This window comes from Monodon monoceros, unplaced genomic scaffold, assembly GCF_005190385.1.
Source record: "Monodon monoceros isolate NGI ecotype Baffin Bay Population unplaced genomic scaffold, NGI_Narwhal_1 Super_Scaffold_5, whole genome shotgun sequence".
Lineage (NCBI taxonomy): Eukaryota > Metazoa > Chordata > Mammalia > Artiodactyla > Monodontidae > Monodon > Monodon monoceros.
The window spans coordinates 58196448-58218427 of NW_021703782.1; the positions used below are offsets into that span (position 1 = coordinate 58196448).

At 38.8% G+C, this 21980-nt stretch overlaps 1 protein-coding gene across 3 annotated transcripts in view; it reads right to left on the reverse strand.

Annotated features, from left to right (window-relative positions):
- Nucleotides 1-21980, reverse strand: part of JAK2 (Janus kinase 2) — a 158832-nt gene that overhangs the window by 76459 nt on the left and 60393 nt on the right. For all 3 annotated transcript variants that reach the window (XM_029201382.1, XM_029201383.1, XM_029201384.1), the window contains exon 3: nt 19468-19717. In XM_029201382.1, the coding sequence (XP_029057215.1) occupies nt 19468-19693 (226 nt within the window). In that variant the 5' untranslated portion in view covers nt 19694-19717. The remainder of the gene's footprint in view (nt 1-19467; nt 19718-21980) is intronic.

Consider the following 21980-nt stretch of genomic DNA (forward strand, 5'->3'; position numbering starts at 1 on the left):
CTAAAAAATACACAGAAAGGAAAATGAGAAAGGAATCAAAATGTTCTAATAAAAAAATTAAACACAAAGGAAAGTAATAATGGAGGAACCAAGGAGTAAAAAACATCTGAGACATATAAAAGACAGAGCAAAATAGCAGAAAGTAGCCTTCATTACCAGGAATTACTACAAACATAAATGAATAAAACTATCCAATTAAAGGCAGAGATTGGTAGAATGGGTTAAAAAATAGAAAATGACCCAACTATATGCTGTCCACCAGAGACTCATTTTAAATCTAAAGACATTTTAAGTTGAAAGGGAAAGCACAGAAAAAGATAACCCATGCAAAGAGCAGGCAAAAGAATGCTGGGATGGCTATACTAATATCAGGCAAAATAGATTTTAAGTCAAGAACTGTTAAAAAAGAAAAAGAAGAGCATTATGTATAGATGAAATTCTCAATCCTTCAAGAAGATACAGCAATTATAAACATATACATATCTAACAAATGAGCCCCAAAATATATGGACTAAAAATTGAAAACTGAAAGGAGAAACAGACAGTTCAACAATAACAGTTGGAGAGTTCAATACCCCATTCCTAATAAAGGACAGAAAAACTATACAGAAATAGAGGATTTATATTACTATAAATCAACTAGATGTAACAGACATATTCAGAACACGACCACAAAATAGCAAAACATACATTTTTTTCTCAAATGTACATGGAATATTTCCCAGGGTAGGCCATATGTTAAGTCACAAAAAAAATCTCAACACATTTAAAAAGAATTAAATCATCCAAAATATCTTCTCTGATAACAATGGAATGAAAGTAGAAATCATAACAGAAGGAAAACTGGAAAATTCACAAATATGTGGAAATTAAGTAACACACCCTGAAGAAACCATGGATCAAAGAAATTGAAAAAAGCACTGAGACAACTGAAAACAAAAACACAACATATCAAAACTTCTGGGATGCAGCAAAACCAGAGGATAGAGGAGAAATTATAGCTGTAAACACCTATATTAAAAAAGAATCGGGGGGACCTTCAAGATGGTGGAGGAGTAAGACGTGAGATCACCTTCCTCCCCACAAGTACATCAAACATACACCTACATGTGGAACAACTCCTACAGAACACCTACTGAAGGTTGGCAGAAGACCTCAGAGTTCCCAAAATGATCTTGGTGCCCCAGCCTGGTGTCAAGCCTGAGCCTCTGCGGTGGAAGAGCTGAGTTCAGGACATAGGACCACCAGAGACATCCCAGCCTCAAGTAATATCAATTGGCAAGAGCTCTCCCAGAGATCTCTGTCCCAATGCTAAGATCCAGCTCCACCCAACAACCAGCAAGCTCCAGTGCTCGATGCCCCATGCCAAACAACTAGCAAGACAGGAACACAACCCCACCCATTAGCAGAGAGGCTGCCTAAAATCATAATAAGTTCACAGACACGCCAAAACACACCACCAGACACACCTCTGCCCACCAGAAAGACTAGATCCAGCCCCACCCACCAGAACACAGGTACCAGTCCCGTCACCAGGAAGCCTACACAAGCCACTGAACAAACCTTACCCACTGGGGGCAGACAACGAGAACTATGAACATGCAGCCTGCGAAAAGGAGACCCCAAACACAGTAAGTTAAGCAAAATGAGAAGACAGAAGTACGCAGCAGATGAAGCAGAAAGGTAAAAACCCACCAGACCAAACAAATGAGGTAATAAGCACTCTACCTCAAAAAGAATTCAGAGAAATGATAGTAAAGATGATCCAAAATCTTGGAAATAGAATGGAGAAAATACAAGAAACGTTTAACAAGGACCTAGAAAAACTAAAGAGAAAACAGAGAATGATGAACAGCACAATAAATGAAATTAAAAATTCTCTAGAAGGAATCAACAGCAGAATAACTGAGGCAGAAGAATGGATAAGTAACCTGGAAGACAAAATAGAGGAAATAACTAATGCAGAGCAGAATAAAGAAAAAAGAATGAAAATAATTGAGCACAGTCTCAGAGACTTCTGGGATGACATTAAACACACCAACATTTGACTTATAGGGGTCCCAGAAGAAGAAGAGAAAAAGAAAGGGACTGAGAAAATATTTGAAGAGATTATAGTTGAAAACTTCCCTAATATGGGAAAGGAAATAGTTAATCAAGTCCAGGAAGCAGAGAGAGACCCATACAGGATAAATCCAAGGAGAAACATGCCAAGAGACATATTAATCAAACTATGAAAAATAAAATACAAAGAAAAAATATTAAAAGCAGTAAGGGAAAAACAACAAATAACATACAAGGGAATCTCACTAAGGTTAACAGCTGATCTTTCAGCAGAAACCCTGCAAACCTAAAGGGAATGGCAGAACATATTTAAAGTGATGAAAGGGAAAAACCTACAACCAAGATTACTCTAACCAGCAAGAATCTCATTCAGATTTGACGGAGAAATAAAAACCTTTACAAACAGGCAAAAGCTAAGAGAATCCAGCACCACCAAACCAGCTTTACAACAAATGCTAAAGGAACTTCTCTAGGCAGGAAACACAAGAGAAGGAAAAGACCTACAATAACAAAACCAAAACAATTAAGAAAATGGTAATAGGAACATACATATCGATAATTACCTTAAATATAAATGGATTAAATGCTCCATCTAAAAGATAGACTGGCTGAATGGATACAAAACCAAGACCTGTATAGATGCTGTCTACAGGAGACCCACTTCAGACGTAGGGACACATACAGATAGAAAGTGAGGGGATGGAAAAAGACATTCCATGCAAATGGAAATCAAAAGAAAGCTGGAGTAGCAATTCTCATATCAGACAAAATAGACTTTAAAATAAAGTCTATTAGAAGAGACAAAGAAGGACACTACAGAATGATCAAGGGGTCAATCCAAGAAGAAGATATAACAATTGTAAATATTTATGCACCCAACATAGGAGCACCTCAATACATAAGGCACATGCTAACAGCCATAAAAGGGGAAATGCACAGTAACACATTCATAGTAGGGGACTTAACACCCCACTTTCACCAATGGACAGATCATCCAAAATGTAAACAAGGAAACACAAGCTTTAAATGACACATTAAACAAGATGGACTTCATATTTAGAGGACAACATTCCATCCAGAAACAACAGAATACACTTTTTTCTCAAGTGCTCATGGAACATTCTCCAGGATAGATCATATCTTGGGTCACAAGTCAAGCCTGGGTAAATTTAAGAAAACTGAAATGGTATCAAGTATCTTTTCTGACCACAACACTATGAAACTAGATATTAACTACAGGAAAAAAACTGTACAAAATACAAACACATGGAGGCCAAACAATACGCTACTAAAAACCCAAGAGATCACTGAAGAAATCAAAGAGGAAATTAAAAAATACCTAGAAACAAATGACAATGAAAACACGACGACCCAAAATCTATGGGATGCAGCAAAAGCAGTTCTAAGAGGGAAGTTTATAGCAATACAATCCTCCCTCAAGAAAGAAGAAAAATCTCAAATAAACAACCTAACCTTACACCTAAAGCAATTAGAGAAAAAGAACTAAAAAATCCCAAAGTTAGCAGAAGGAATGAAATCATAAAGATCAGATCAGAAATAAATGGAAAATAAATGAACGAAACAATAGCAAAGATCAATAAAACTAAAAACTTGTTCTCTGAGAAGATAAACAAAATTTATAAACCATTACCCAGACTCATCAAGAAAAAAAGGGAGAAGACTCAAATGAACAGAATCAGAAATGAAGAAGAAGTAACAACTGACACTGCAGAAATACAAAGAATCATAGGGACTACTACAAGCAAATATATGCCAATAAAATGAACAACTTGGAACAAATGGACAAATGCTGAGAAAAGCACAACATTCTGAGACTGAACCAGGAAAAAATACAAAATATAACAGACCGATCACAAGCACTGAAATTGAAACTGTGATTAAAAATCTTCCAACAAACAAAAGCTCAGGACCAGATGGCTTCACATGTGGGTGAATTCTATCAAACATTTAGAGAAGAGCTTACACCTATCCTTCTCAAACTCTTCCAAAATATAGCAGAAGGAACACTCTCAAACTCATTCTATGAGGCCATCATCATCCTGATACCAAAACCAGACAAAGATGTCACAAAAAAGCAAACTACAGGCCAATATCACTGATGAACATAGATGCAAAAATCCTCAACAAAATACTAGCAAACAGAATCCAAGAACACATTAAAAGGATCATACACCATGATCAAGTGGGGTTTATCCTAAATTCTTCAATATACACAAATCAACCAATGTGATACACCATATTAAAAAACTGAAGGATAAAAACCACATGATAATCTCAATAGATGCAGAAAAAGCTTTCAGTAAAATTCAACACCCATTTATGATAAAAACTCTCCAGACAGTAGGCATAGAGGGAACTTCCCTCAACATAATAAAGGCCATATATGACAAATCCACAGCCAACATTGTTCTCAATGGTGAAAAACTGAATCCATTTCCTCTAAAATCAGGAAGAAGATAAGGATGTCCACTCTCACCACTATTATTCAACATAGTTTTGGAAGTCTTAGCCACAGCCATCAGAGAAGAAAAAGATATAAAAGGAATCCAAATCAGAAAAGAAGTAAAGCTGTCACTGTTTGCAGATGACATGATACTATAGAGGATCCTAAAGATGATACCAGAAAACTACTAGAGCTAATGAATGAATTCGGTAAAGTCGCAGGATACAAAATTAACACACAGGGCTTCCCTGGTGGCGCAGTGGTTGAGAGTCCGCCTGCCGATGCAGGGGGCACGGGTTTGTGCCCCGGTCCGGGAAGATCCCACATGCCGCACAGCGGCTGGGCCCGTGAGCCATGGCTGCTGACCCTGCGCATCCGGAGCCTGTGCTCTGCAATGGGAGAGGCCACAGCAGTGAGAGGCCCGCATACCACAAAAAAAAAAAAAAAAAAAAAAACAACACACAGCAATCGGTTGCATTTCTATACACTAAAAACAAAAGGTCAGAAAGAGAAATTCAAGAAACAATTCCATCTACCACTGCATCAAAAACATTAAAATACCTATGAATAAACACACCTAAAGAGATGAAAGACCTGTACTCTGAAAAGTATTAAGATGGTGATGAAAGAAATTAAAGATGATACAAACAGACAGAGAGATATACCGTGTTCTTGGATTTGAAGAATCAACATTGTGAAAATAGCTAAACTATCCAAAGCAATCTACAGATTCAATGCAATCCTTATCAAATTACCAATGGCATTTGTCACAGAACTAGAACAAAAAATTTCACAATTTGTATGGAAACAAAAAAGACCCCCAATAGTCAAAACAATCTTGAGAAAGAAAAACGGAGCTCGAGGAATCAGGCGCCTGGACTTCAGACTACACTACAAAGCTATGGTAATCAAGACAGTACAGTACTGGCACAAAAACAGAAATATAGATCAATGGAACAGTATAGAAAGCCCAGAGATAAACCCACGCACATACGGTTACCTTATTTTTGATAAAGGAGCTAAGAATATACAATGGAAGAAAGAAAGCCTCTTCAATAAGTGGTGCTGGGAAAACTGGACAGCTACATGTAAAAGAATGAAATTAGAACACTCCCTAACACCATACACAAAAATAAACTCAAAATGAATTAGAGACCTAAATGTAAGGCCAGACACTTTAAAACTCTTAGAGGAAGACACAGGCAGAACACTCTATGACATAAATCACAGCAAGATCCTTTGTGACCCACCTCCTAGAGAAATGGAAATAAAAATAAACAAGTGGGACATAATGAAACTTAAAAGCTTTTGCACAGCAAAGGAAACCATAAAGAAGACAAAAAGACAACCCTCAGAATGGGACAAAATATTTGCAAATGAAGCAACTGACAAAGGATTAACCTCCAAAATATACAAGCAGCTCATGCAGCTCAATATCAAAAAAAAAAAACAACCCAATCCAAAAATGGGCAACAAAAAAAAAAAAAAAAAAAACCAACTTACTACAAAGCTATAATGATCCAAACAGTGTGGTACTGGCAGTAGGAGAGAAATACAGCCCAATGGAATAGAACTGAAAATCCAGAGATAAGCCAATTTGTCTATGGACCAACGAGATTTTGCCAAGTGATCTGAGACTACTGAGTGGGGAAATCAAAGTCTCTTCATCAAAGAGTGCTGTGATCTACATGTAAACATTTATTTGTTACTAGCATCTTACACTTCACACAATTTTTGTAAGGTTCATCCATGTTGTACCATGTATTTGATATTATTCAGCCATAGAAGAATGATGTACTAATATATGGTACAACATGGATGAACTTTATAAACACCATACAAAATGGAATAAGTCAGTAATAAATGGATATTCCCATGCAAAAGAATAACTCTGAATCCCTACCTCATACCATCTGCAAAAATCAACTCAAAATGAATCAAAGCAAAAATTGTAAAACTCCTAGAAAAGAAAATGCAAGGGGAATTTGTCATGACCTTAGATTTGGTAAATAGATTCTTAGATATGACATAAAAACACAAGCAACAATAACTAAAGTTGATAAACTGGGCCTCATTAAAATTAAAAATATTTGATTCAAAGGACACCATCCAGATCCAGATAATGAAAAGACAAAATACAAAAATGGGAGAAAACATATCCAAATAATATACTTGATAGGGGATCTATCAAGCCACGGAGTAGCCATGGCCGCTGAGCCTGTGCGTCCGGAGCCTGTGCTCCGCAACGGGAGAGGCCACGGCAGTGAGAGGCCCACGTACCACAAAAAAAAAAAAAAAAAGATTACCATTTGACCCAGCAATCCTAGATTTATACACAACAGAAATGAAGTCATACGTCCACAGAAAAACTTGTATACAAATGTTCGCAGAAGCATTATTCATGATAGCCAAAAGTTGGAAACAGCCCAAATATCCATCAACTGATCAGTGGTTAAACAAGAAGTATATCAACACAACACAATGTAGTATATCAACACAATATTATTCAGCCATGAAAGAATTAAGTACTGATAAATGATACAACATGAATGAAACTTATAAACATTATATGAGTTTAAGAAGCCAGTAACAAAAGGCCAAATATTATATAATCCAAATTTATTGAGACAGAAAGGCAAATTTACTAAGACAGAAAGTAGTTTAGTGGTTGCCTAAGACTGGGGAGGGATGGAGAGTTGGGAAGTGATACCCAATAAGCACAGGGTTTTCTTGGGGGAGAAGAAAAAGTTCTAAAATTGATTGTGGTGATGGTTGGGCAACTCTGTGAGGATAGTACAAACTACTGAATTGTACATATTTAAAACATGAAATATATGACTTGGAATGTATGATACTGAATTATATATCAATAAAGCTTTTGCAAAAATATATGAAATGTATTACTTGAAATGTATGATATTGAGTTACATATCAATACAGCTTTTACAAAAAATAAACATGAGATACTACTTCACACCCACTGGGTATGATTCAGGGTTAGACGGCTCCATGGGTGTTGGCTTGGCTGAATGAATGCCTGAACCACCTCTTGACTGGTCACACTTTTCAGTATTTAAGATTAGGGCCAGGGGCTTCCCTGACGGCGCAGTGGTTGAGAGTCCGCCTGCTGATGCAGGGGACACGGGTTCATGCCCCAGTCCGGGAAGATCCCACATGCCGCAAAGCGGCTAGGCCCGTGAGCCATGGGCGCTGGGCCTGTGCAGCCGGAGCCTGTGCTCCGCAATGGGAGAGGCCACAGCAGTGAGAAGCCCGCGTACCGCAAAAAAAAAAAAAAAAAAGAAAAAAAAGAAAGATTAGGGCCCTGAAAACTCTACTTCCAAAAGGAATTCTAAGATCAAATTAAAGAATAAAAGTCATTTGGTCAATTTCCTCACTTTAAAAGAGAGATAAACATAGTACCTTGTTCTGTGTCAGTCTCAGCCTAGCAATAACATTGCTACTGGCCAGAAGTACCTAAAGACCCACCCAGAACTAAGGTAACCCCCACAGACATTTCCCCTTCCAGAATCAATACTGTCGCTGGACTAGCCCTTATGGATCTTACTATGATTACAAGACGTACTTCAGCAACAACCACCAGGGAACTGTGAAAAATAAACAACGTTTATTATTCACAATTCCTGGCCACACAGCAAGGTCACACGTAGAGAGCTAGTGAATGCAAACCCGGGGTTCTGTCTTTCCTGGGGTTGAGAGTGAAGTGCCTAGGGTTTCACAGGTTTCTTTTTATTGATGAATTTAAAACATAAAGCAGGAATGAAAACACAAGAAGCACAAGAAGAGAAAAGCAAGAGGTCAAATGGTCAGTATCTAAGTTATCTAAGTCAGACCTCTTTAAAAAAAGGAACTTCATGGGTGGGGTGGCCTGGCTCTTTATCTAGTCCTAGAGCTGACAATTTGTTTATTTGAAATGGATGTCTTTCAAGTGGCTACCTAGACAATCAAAAGCTTAATGCCAGACACACTGCAATCAACAAAGCTAGTTGTTGGATAACTCCAGGAGCAAACAATCCTTCAGGACCCTGACTTTCGGCCTCACTGTGGTTTCCAAGAAATAGCTACAGCTGGAATTCCTGGCTACAGTACTAACTAGGAGTGTGGTGAGCAGAAAGCTCTTCTCTGCTGGTAGCCATTCATGCAAGAAGTTTCCTAAAGATGAACCCTCTTCCAAATTAATCTTCCCGGGAAAGTCTTAAAATGGTGGAGAAGAAGGACATGAACTCACCCCTTCTTACGAAAACACTAAAATCACAACTAGCTGCTGAACAACCATTGACAAAAAAACGCTGGATCCTACCAAAAAAGATACCCTCCATCCAAAGACAAAGAAGAAGCCACAACAAGACGACAGGAGGGGCACAATCGCAATAAAAGCAAATCCCATACTCACCAGGTGCACGAACCAGACACTGGAAAATAATTATACCACAGAAGTTCTCCCACAGGAGTGAAACTCCTGGGCCCCATGTCAGGCTCCCCAATCTGGGGGTCAGGCAATGGGAGGATGAGCCCCCAGAGAATCTGGCTTTGAAGGCCAGTGGGGTTTGACTAGGGGAAACAGAAATTCCACTCTTAAAGGGTGCACACAAGGTCTCGTGCATACCAGGGGCCAGGGAAAAAAGCAGTAACCTCATAAGAGACCAGGCCAGACTTACCTGCTAGTACTGGAGGGTGTCCTGCAGAGCAAGGGGTGGCTGTGGCTCACTGCGGGGACAGAGATGCTGGCAGCAGTAGTTCTGGAGAGTACTCATCCATGTGAGCCCTCCTGCACGCTGCCATTTTCTCCCCAAGACCTAGCACCACCCAACAGCCTGAAGGCTCCAATGCTGGGATGCCTCAGGCCAAACAATCAACAGGTCAGGAACACAGCCCCACCCATCACCAGACAGGGTTTAAAGTCTTTCTGAGCATGGCCCTGACCACCAGAGGGACAAGACCCAGTTCCACCCACCAATGGGCAGGAACCAGTCCCTCCCACAAGCCTCTTACACACCCTCATCCACCGGAGGGAAGACAGCAGAAGCAAGAAGAACTACAATTCTGCAGTCTGTGAAAAAGAAACTGCAATCACAGAAAGTTAGACAAAATGAGATGGCAGGGGAATATGTCCCAGATGAAGGAATAAGATAAGACCCGAGAAGAACAGCTAAATGAAGTGGACATAGGCAATCCACCAGAAAAAGAATTCAGAGTAATGATAGTGAAGACGAACCAAGATCTTGGAAAAAGAATGGAAGCACAGATCAAGAAGATACAAGAAATGTTTAACAAAGACCTAGAACTAAAGAACAAACAGATCAACAACACAATAACTGAAATGAAAAATACACCTGAAGGAATCAATAGCAGAATAACTAAGGCAGAAAAATGTATAAGTGAGCTGGAAGACAGAATGGTGGAAATCACTGCCTCACAACAGAATAAAGTAAAAAGGATGAAAGAAATGAGGACAGCCTCAGAGACCTCTGGAATAACACTGAACGCACCAACATTCACATTATAGGGGTCCCATAATGAGAAGAGAGAGAGAAAAGACCTAAGAAAATATTTGAAGAGTAATAGCTGAAAACTTCCCTAACGTGGGAAAGTAGGCAGCCACCCAACTCAAGGAAGCACAGAGAGTCCCATACAGGGTTAATTCAAGAAGGAACACGCCGAGACACACGGTAATCAAACTGACAAATATTAAAGACAAAGAAAAAATATTAAAAGCAACAAGGGAAAAGTAACCAATAACATACAAAGAAACTCCCATAAGGTTATCAGCTGATTTCTCAGCAGAAACTCTGCAGGTCAGAAGGGAGTGGCACAATATATTTCAAGTGATGAAAGGGAAGAACCTACAACCAAGAACACTCTACCCAGCAAGGATCTCCTTCAGATTCGACAGAGAAATCAAAAGCTTTACAGACAAGCAAAAGCTAAGACAATTCAGCACCACCAGAACAGCTCTGCAACAAACGCTAAAGGAACGTCTCAGAGCTGAAAAGAAAAGTCCACAACTAGAAACAAGAAAATTACGAATGGAAAAGCTCACCAGTAAAGGCAAACATACAGTAAAGGTAGGAAGTCATCCACACAGAAATATGATATCAAAACCAGCAGTTGTGAGAAGAGGAGAGCACAACTGCAGGATACTGGAAATGCATTTGAAATTAAAAGATCAGCAACTTATAACAATTTTGTTTATATACAGACTGCTATATCAAAACCTCATGACCACTGCAAACTGAAAATCTACAATAGATACACGTAAAAAAAAAGAGAAAGGAATCCAAACACAACACTAAAGTTAGTCATCAAATCTCAAGAGAACAAAAGAGTAAGGGAAGAAAAAAGACCTACAAAAATAAATCCGAAACAATTAACAAAATGGCAATAAGAATATACATATTGATAATTATCTTAAATGTAAACAAATTAAATGCTCCAAACAGAAGAGAAAGACTAGCTGAATGGATACAAAAACTAGACTCGTATATATGCTGACTACAAGAGGTCCACTTCAGATCTAGGAACACATACAGACTGAAAGTGAGGGAATGGAAAAAGGTATTCCATGCACATGGAAATCAAAAGAAAGCTGGAGGAGCAATGCTCATATCAGACAAAATAGACATTAAAATAAAGACTGTTACAAGAGACAAAGAAGGACACTACATAATGATCAAGGGGTCAATCCAAAAAGAGGATATAACAATTGTAAATATATACGTACCCAACACAGGAGCACCTCATTAAAGGAGGTTAAGTACTAAGAGCCATAAAGGGAGAAATCGACAGTAACAAAATAACAGTGGGGGACTTGAACACTCCACTTTTATCAATGAACAGATCATCCAGACAGAAAATCAATTAGGAAACACATGACTTAAATAACACATTAGGCCAGATGTATTTAATTTTTATAGAGCATTCCATCCAAAAGCTGCAGAATACACATTCTTCTCAAGTGCACATGGAACATTCTCCAGGAGTGAACACATGCTGTGCCACAAAGCCAGCCTCAGTAAATTTAAGAACCCTGAAATCATATCAAGCATCTTTTCCGACCACAATGCTATGAGATTAGAAATTAACTATGAGACCAAAAAAACTGTAAAAAACGGAAACACGTGGAAGCTAAACAATATGCTACTAAACAACCAACAGATCACTGAAGAAATCAAAGAGGAAATCAAAAAATACCTAGACAAATGGAAACAAAAGCATGACAATCCAAAACCTACGGGACACAGCAAAAGCAGTTCTAAGAGGGAAGTTTACAGCAATACAATCTTACCTCAGGAAACAAGAAAAAATCTCAAATGAAAAACCTAACCTTACACCTAAAGCAACTACAGAAAAAAGAACAAACAAAACCCAAAATTAGTAGAATGAAAGAAATCATAAAGATCAGAGCAGAAAGAAATGAAATAGAAACTATGAAAAAAGAAAAGATCAATGAAATTAAAGGTTGGTTCTTTGAAAAGATAAATAAAGTTGATAAACCTTTAGCCAGACTCATCAAGAAAAAGGGGGAGAGGGCTCAAACCAATAAAATGAAAAAGGAGAAGTTACAATGGACATCACAGAAATACAAAGGATCATAAGAGACTGCTACATGCAACTATACGCCAATAAAATGGACAACCTGGAAGAAGTGGACAAATTCTTAAAAAGGTACAATTTCCCAAAATTAAACCAGGAAGAAATAGAAAATATGAACAGATGGATCAGAAGTACTGAAATTGAAAATGTGATTTAAAAACTCCCAACTAATAAAGTCCAGGACTAGATGGCTTCACAAGCGTATTCTATCAAACATCTACAGAAGAGTTAATACCTAACCTTTTGCAACTATTCCAAAAAACTGCAGAAGGAACACTCTCAAACTCATTCTATGAGGCCACCATTACCATGATACCAAAACAAGACAAAGATACCACAGAAAAAGAAAATTACACGCCAGTATCACTGATAAACATAGATGCAAAAAGCCTCAACAAAATACTACCAATTCTAATCCGACAATACATTAAAAACATCATACACCATGACCAAAGTGGGATTTATCCAAGGAATGCAGAGATTTTTCAATGTCCGCAAATCAATCAGTGTGAATCACCACATCAAAGAATTGAACAATAAAAACTATATGATAATCCCAATAGACACAGAAAAAGCTTTTGACTCAATACCCATTTATGATAAAAAACTCTCTGGAAAGTGGGCATGTAGGGAACCTACCTCAACATAATAAAGGCCATATATGAGAAAACTACGGATAATACCATACTCAATGGTGAAAACCTGAAAGCATTTCCTCTAAGATCAGGAACAAAACAAGGATGTCCACTCTCACCACTTTTATTCAACATAGTTTTGGAAGTCCTAGCCACAGCAATGAGATAAGAAAAAGAGGAATCCAAGTTGGAAAAGAAGAAGTAAAACTGTCACTGTTTGCAGATGACATGATACTATACATGGAAAATCCTAAAGATGCTACCAGAAAACTACTAGAGCTCATCAATGAATTCAGTAAAGTTGCAGGATACAAAATTAACACATAGCAATCTGTTGCATTCTATACACTAACAACGAAAGATCAGGAAGAGAAATTCAAGAAACAATCCCATCTACCATCACACGAAAAAGAATAAAATCCCTAACAATAAACCTACCTAAGGAGACAAAGGACCTGTACTCTAAAAACTATTAAGATGCTGATGAAAGAAATTGAAGATGATACAAGCAGATGGAAAGATATAACACGTTCTTGGACTGGACCCATCAATATTATCAAAATGACTATACTACCCAAGGCAAGCTGCAGATTCAATGCAATCCCTATCAAATTACCAATGGCGTTTGTCACAGAACTAGAACAAAAAATTTCACAATTTGTATGGAAACAAAAAAGACCCCCAATAGCCAAAGCAATCTTGAGAAAGAAAAACGGAGCTCAAGGAATCAGGCTCCTGGACTTCAGACTCTACTACAAAGCTACAGTAATCAAGATAGTATGGTACTGGTACAAAAACAGAAATATAGATCAAGGGAGCAGGAAAGAAAGCCCAGAGATAAACCCACGCACATATCACCTTATCTTTGATAAAGGAGGCAAGAATATACAATGGAGAAAAGACAGCCTCTTCAATAAGTGGTGCTGGGAAAACTGGACAGCTACATGTAAAAGAATGAAATTAGAACACTCCCTAACACCATACACAAAAATAAACTCAAAATGGATTAAAGACCTAAATGTAAGGCCAGACACTATCAAACTCTTAGAGGAAAACATAGGCAGAACACTCTATGACATAAATCACAGCAAGATCCTTTTTGACCCACCTCCTCCAGAAATGGAAATAAAAACAAAAATAAACAAATGGGACCTAATGAAACTTCAAAGCTTTTGCACAGCAAAGCAAACCATAATCAAAATGAAAAGACAACCCACAGAATGGGAGAAAATATTTACAAACCATGTGACTGACAAAGGATTAGTCTCCAATATTTACAAACACCTCATGCATATCAAAAAAGCAAACAACCCAATCAAAATATGGACAGAAAACCTGAATAGACATTTCTCCAAAGAAGACATATTGATGGCCAAGAGGCACATGAAAAGGTGCTCAACATTGCTAATTATTAGAGAAATACAAATCAAATCTACAAGATATCACCTCACACCAGTCAGAACGTCCATCATCCAAAAATCTATAAACCATAAATCCTGGAGAGGGTATGGAGAAAAGGGAACTCTTTTGCACTGTTGTGCAAACAACAGTGGGAATGTAAATTGGTACAGCCACTATGGAGAACATTTTGGAAGCTCCCTAAAAATCTAAAAATAGAGCTACCATATGAGCCAGCAATCCCACTCCTGGGCATATATCCAGAGAAAAACATGGTTTGAAAGGATACCTGCACCTCAATGTTCATTGCAGCACTATTTACAATAGCTAATACATGGAAGCAACCTAAATGTCCATTGACAGAGGAATGTATAAAGAAGATGTGGTACATATATACAGTGGAATATTACTCAGCCATAAAAAAGAATGAAATAATGCCATTTGTGGCAACATAGAGGACCTGGAGATTATCATACTAAGTGAAGTAAGTCAGACAGAGAAAGCCAAGTATCATGTGATATCACTTATATGCAGAATCTAAAAAAAAATGATACAAATGAACTTATTTACAAAACAGAAACAGACTCACAGACTTAGAGAACTTATGGCTACCGGTGGGGAAGGATGGGGGAGACGGATAGATTGGGAGTTTGGGATTGACATGTACACACTGCTATATTTAAAATATACAACCGAGCTTCCCTGGTGGTGCAGTGATTAAGAATCCGCCTGCCAACGCAGGGGACACGGGTTTGAGCCCTGGTCTGGGAAGATCCCACATGCCACAGAGCAACTAAGCCTGTGCGCCACAATTACTGAGCCTGTGCTCTAGAGCCCACAAGCCACAACTATGGAAACCCATGCGCCACAATTACGGAAGCCCACACACCTAGAGCCCATGCTCTGCAACGAGAAGCCACTGCAATGAGAAGCCCGCACACCTCGATGAAGAATAGCCCCCGCTCGCCGCAACTAGAGAAAGCCCATGCACAGCAATGAAGACCCAACACAGCCAAAAATAAAAATAAATAAATTTTTAAAATAAAATAAAATAGATAACCAACAAGGACCTACTGTATAGCACAGGGAACTCTGCTCAATATTCTGTAATAATCTAAATGGGAAAATAATTTGTAAAAGAATAGATACATGTATATGTATAACTAAATCACTTTGCTGTACACCTGAAACTAACACAACATTGTTAATAAACTATGTTCCAATATAAAGTAAAAAATTTTTTAAAAAGCTAATTGTCAGGTGCTTACACTACTACAACATCTACACACCCTAGTGCTGCTGTAAGAATTGAGTAACACACATAAAGGACTTAACACAGTGTCAATAAATTTTAGCTAGCTGAAAGAGGTGAATGAGGTACAGCTATAACATTAACTCCATATTCTACTCTTTGGGGATTGAGAAAAGAATAAAGGTCATTTTAAAGGAATACATTTCCCCTAAACATTTTTTACAATTAGAGGTTACTACAGATCAAGATTCTTCATTAAATACAAATATCTCAATATTAAAACTATTTGTCATTTATAACTTACTGCAAATTATTTTATCATCAAAACCATACTTAACAAAGGGTCATCAACATAAGTTCTGATTGCAGCTAGATACAATAAAGGGCATTTGGGGATGGGAATGGAAAGGAATATGAGGATACTAGATACGTGAGTACCTCAGTCAAGAAAGAGTAACTGGCATAGAGCTCAGAGAGAGGTGGGAGGATTCCAAAAGACAACTCTACATAGCTATTTTGTCTAAACCTTGCTGTCTCTATGCTAGGGAAAACTATCTCATATCATATCTTTGAAATATAACTTGTCAAGGCTGTAGATATGATATCAGAATAATTGTCTTTTCAGTTCACAGATTCTCTGAATCAAGCAGAATAACATCTGGACACGACTGAGAGAATACAGGGAGAGCCTGGATTTTAAGCCTGATTCAATGACACCTTTGGGTATCCTCACTGGGGAAGGAGAAAATTTATTCTTAATACTGAAGAAAGAAATTATTTGTGGTCAAGAGGGAAAAGTGTAGCAGACTACATTACTGCTCACAAATACTCACTTTTCTCTTCCCAGTCCCTGAGAGGACCACCCCATCTGACTAACACTGGCTTGGCCATATGACTTGGTTTGGCCAATGGAATCTGAGCAGAACTGAGAGTGTGTTAGTTCTAAGCAGAGGCAGTAGGGAGGTATTTCGTTTCCAGCAGCCCTCATGCTCTTTTGCCTTTTACCAGGAGAACATCATGTCTCATATAGGGGGTACTCCTTCAGCCTGGCATCCAAACTGAGAACGTACATGGAACATACAGTTTACCATGTATGTTATGAGCCACAGCCATCTATATGTGGTGTTACAACTTCTCATGTGATCTCGGATACTTTCCTTCTACAGCCTCACACTAACTCACAAGATGCAACCTTTCCAGCGCCCACTTCCACAAGCAAGCTTCAAGACTTTAAGGTAAAGTGCCAAATATATTTCAGATTTTATATATTTTGTTACCATTTAACACGTGCTGTTTTTATTGTTTTTTTTAATGTCACGAAGTTTAGAATGTTATGCCACTAATCTCATTTTTCCTCTAAGCCCTATGGTTTTTACTGCACAATTCTGCAGAGCATAGTGCATTTTAGGAACACCTATTTCACATTATACCACAACTGACTGTATCTTGAAAAAAGAGACACGAATATCCATAATCCAAAGAGACAAGTTCTATAACTGAGCCACAAATGGGTAGAAAAGCAACTGAGATAAGGTGATACTTAACCTTATAACCTGATCACCCCACCGCCAAATACAATCACACTGGGAGATTAGGTTTCAACATATGAATTTGAGGGAGAAGAGATACATTCAATCTACAGCATTCTGTTCCTGGACCCCCCAAAATAATATCCTTCTCACATTCAAAATATGTTCATTCTATTCCCAACAGCCCCAAAAGTGTTAACTCATTCCAACATCAACTCAAAGTCTGAGTTCAAAGTCTCATCTAAATATCATCTAAAGCAGATGTGGATGAGACTCAAGGTACAATTCATCCTGAGGTTCTCCAGCTGTAAACCTGTGAAATTAAAGAAGTTATGTGCTTCCAAAATACAATGGCAGAACAGGCACAGAACAGATATTTAGAAGAAAGGTGTGACAAGTCTCAAGCAAGTCTAAAACCCAACAGGGCAAATTCCATTAGACCTTAAGGTCCATGAATAATCCTCTAACTTGATACTCTGCCCTCCAGGCCCACTGAAGCAGAGGTCCTACCTACAGGACCCACTGGGGCAGCATTCCTGCCCCTTCAGCTTTGCTGGGCAGAGGGTGGGCACCTAAGGCTCCTGGCAGCCCTGCCCTAGTGGATTTGGGTGGCTCCTGTTCTTTGAAATCTAGGTGGAGTCAGACATGCCCCCTGGGCCTGTGCATTCTCCACTAGTGGAGATGGCTTATTCCACCAGTTTGTTGCCTGCACCCTGCTGAGAGGCAGCTGCTGCACCAGGGGCTGCCAGAATCACACCTGGGGCAGCCAAGGAGCTCAGCACCAGCAGTGCACCAGCAGAGCCCTCAAGGTGAGGTAGCACCAAGCAGCAAGCTCAAGGTCTCCAAACACTGGCACCTCCTCCTTTGAAATCATTCTGCCTCCAGGCCCTGTGCTAAGACAGCAGCCCTGGTGGTTTCTGAACTGTCTTCAGGGTCATTCTTCCATTGTTTTAGGTAGCAGCATCTGGGTCCTGTTGAGATGGCTTATCCACACTAATCTTAACAAATGGTTGCTTGGCCACACCCTTGGTGTTCTCTACTGAACAGGCTTTCTCATCTTTTGGATAGGTGGGGAATTTTCCAAATTTTTAAGTCCTGCTTCCTTTTTGCTTAACATTTATAATTATGCCTGTAAGTTATTTCTCTCTAATTATACTATGTTGACCTAAAACAAACAGGCTGCCAGGTATTTTTCCAGAAAAGGTGGATTTATTTGGGATCAGCAGAGAACTGCAATCTGGGGTCTGCAATCATGGTGAGCCACATGGAAGCTCCCCCAAGGCAAGGGAAGGAGAACACTGTCCTAGAGGGGAGGGCTACAGTAAACAAGAAGCCCAAGGTTTTTCATTGTTTGAGTCCTTGCCAGGAAAGAAGAGGAGTCTTCTTCCCCTTGGGCTCTGGTATCCTTGCAGACCATGAGAACTCCCCCTTCTGGTCTCCTGATTCTATTTTATTGAGGTTTCTGTTTATTAACTTTTTACAACTATAAGCAGTTAGGAGGGCTCAAGCCACACCTTCAAACCTTTGTTTAGAAATTACTTCAAGTAAATATCCAATTTCATTGCTCACAAGTTCTACATTCTACAAAGCACTAAAACATGAACATAACTCAGCCAAGTTCTCTGACACTTTACAACAAGGATCACTTTTCTTTCAGTTTCCAATAACACAGTCCTCATTTCCACCCGAGATCTTATCAGAATGGTCTTTACAGTACACAATTCTACCAATATTCTGCGCAGGATTACACAGGTGTTCTCTAAGAAGATTGAGGTTTTTCTGTACACCTCTCCTCCTTTCGAGTCCACACCAGAATCTCCTGTTCACAACAATGTAGGCTTTTTCTAGCATGCACCTCAAAACTCTTCCATTACCCATTACCCAGGTTCCAAAGCCTCTTCAACATTTTTAGGAATTTATTACAGCACCCCTCCACTTCTCAGTACCAATTTTTGTTTTAGTTCATTCAGGATACTGTAACAAAAATACCACAGACAAGGTGGGTTATCAAAAAAAATAGAAATGTATTTCTCACATTTCTGGAGGTTTGGGAGTACAAAATCAAGGTGCTGGCAGATGTGGTGTCTAATGAGGACCCATTTCCTGGTTCATAGATAGTTCATCTTCTTATTCATCTTCATGCTATGTCCACACATGGTAGAAGGAGCAAAGGAACTCTCAGTGGTCTCTTTAACAAAAATACCAGTCCCACTGATGAGGAATCCACCCTCATAACTGATTCATCTCTCGAAAGCCCTACTTCCAAATTCATCACATTAGAGGAGTAGGTTTCAACACGAATTTTGGGGAACACAAACATTCAGTCTATACCACTAGCTCAACACAGAATTTACCTTAAATTCTACTTTAGTGATATTCTCATTTTATATGCATATGAAAACACTTGTCAGTCACAGAAGCATAAAAATACATTATACATGTACATTGTGTTAAGAGTAGCATAATTAAAGCACGGATATATTAATAAGAAGAAAAACACTGCTTTTTAACACTTACCACAAGCTTTAGAAGCAGCAACACAAATCTCTTCTGCAACATACTCCCCAGTTGGAAACTTCAGATAATCCCCCTCAGCTTTTCCAAGGGAATGATAAAGATAGACCTGTAGGACTGGATCTATTTGCTTCACAGAATTAGCATTTCCAGGAATATCACCATTCTGATGTACAGGAGATGAGGATGTTCCTTCCATTTCTGTCATTGTAAGGCATGCCATTCCCATGCAGTCTTTTTTCAGAACATTTGCCTGTAAGAGAAACCAAAGTTACAAATGGAAGTGATATTCATAAGTTATCCTTCATATATAAAGAAGTCTTCACTGACAGCAACGACTCTGTCAAATCCATTAACTGAATAAGTATCATGTACAGTCATTTCTCAGACAGATACTGAGCATTTTGTTCCAGACCAGTGCAATAAAGTCACACAAATTTATTGGTCTCCCAGTACCTATAAAAGTTATATTTACACTATACTGTAGTATACTGAGTATGCAATAGCATTATGTCTAAAAAAAAAATTGTACATACCTTAATTTAAAAATACTTTATTGCTAACCATCATCTGAGCCTTCAACGATTTGTAATCTTTTCACAATAGTATTATCAAAGGTCACTGATCATAGATCACCAGAACAAATATAATAATAATGAACAAGTTTGAAATATTGCAAGAAGTATCAAATGTGACAACGAGACGTGAAGTGAGCAAATGTTTTTGGGAAATTGGCACTGATAGACTTGCTTAATACGGGGCTGCCACAAACCTTCAATTGTAAAAAACCAGTATCGGGGAAGCACAATAAAATGAGGTATGCCTATACTACTATATACAAAGCACAGTGAGAGATATCAAAATTATAAACTTCCTGTGGACAATGACAATAAAACTGAAGCTTATACACTGAGGAACCACAATATAAATATATAACACTAACAGAACAAACAAAATCAGTTACAGACAACAGAAGAAGAGATTCCACAAAGCGATATGATTTCTCAACAGATTACTCTGACAACTGCTTATTGGAATCTGGAAGGGAAAAATAACATTTCAAGCTGGGATTAACTGATGAGCTTTATTAGAGGAGGTCATATTTAAAACTGTTCTTGAAGCATGGATTGGATTTTGATGGATGGAAGAGAAAGAACGTTCTGGAAGAGTGGAACTGTTCTGAAGAGTAGAAAGATACAAGATATGTTCAATAATTTATTGGTCTGAGTGAAGTATTTGAGAAATTATACCATTTAGGAAAAGATTAAAAATACAGATGGATAGGGACTTCCCTGGTGCTCCAGTGGTAAAGAATCTGCCTTGCAATGCAGGGGACGCTGGTTCAATCCCTGGTCAGGGAACTAAGATCCCACATGCTGCGGGGCAACTAAGCCCACGCGCCACAACTACCGAGCTCCCACGCCTCAACATGAGAGCCCGTGTGCTGCAAACTACAGAGCCCACGCACCCTGGAGCCTGTGCACCACAACTAGAGAGAGAAAACCCGCACGCCACAACTAGAGAGGAGCCTGCACGCTGCAACAAAGAGCCTGCACGCCACAACTAAGACCTGGATACTTGTAACAAAACCGCAGCTACATACCCAGTATGCATTTTCCCCTTCTTCCTTGATACAAAAGCCCAAATGGGGGGGTATACCAATGTACCCCCCAAAAAAACCTCTACTTCCCCACAGATGGATAGCCATGTGAACCAGTTTAAGCAAATGAGATTTATGTGAAAGTTGCTGGGTGGTACTTTCAGGACCACTCCTTAAAAAAAGGCTGACGTAGCTGTCATGTCTCCTTTTACTTTTCCCCCTTCACCTTCTGTGTGAATCTAAGTATAAAATAGGTAGGGCAGTCACCTTAACACCATGTAACCATGAAGGAAAGGCCAAGAGAATAAACGACCCGGTAACCTTAAGTACTGAATCAATGTCAGGAATCCCCTACCAACCACCAGACACCTTATTACGTATAAGTAAGTGCAATCCTAACTGATACAGTACGAAATAAAAGAAGGTCCAAATGTCAGACCAAAGAGTTTAAACTTTATCCCACAGTCAATAATGATCAGAAAGGTGAAGTGGTATAGTTAGAAAGCTATTACAATAACCTAGGCAGCACTAAGATCCTGAACTGAAACAGCAACAGTTGGATGGTTAGAGGTAATAAAAGAGGAAGACTTGATGCACCATGAGGACTAACTGAATATAGACTCCAGAAGTAAAAGATAGTATGAGGATTTCAAACTTGGGAGATCTGTAATACCATTATTAGAAGGACTTTGTCCCTTGACTTTGGAAGGTGAGGAGAATAAAGACTACTGTTTTACAGACTTTTATTAGGAACGAAAGCAGGGCAATTAGACCAAAATCTAGCTGGCAGCTAAAACATGAGACTGATATTTGGAAGACCTGAAAATTTGACAACCTTCCTCACAGACGTAATCATTTAAATCATGAGCTACGTGAAGGAAGAGGACGGGAATAATAGCAAACACACTTGCACAGC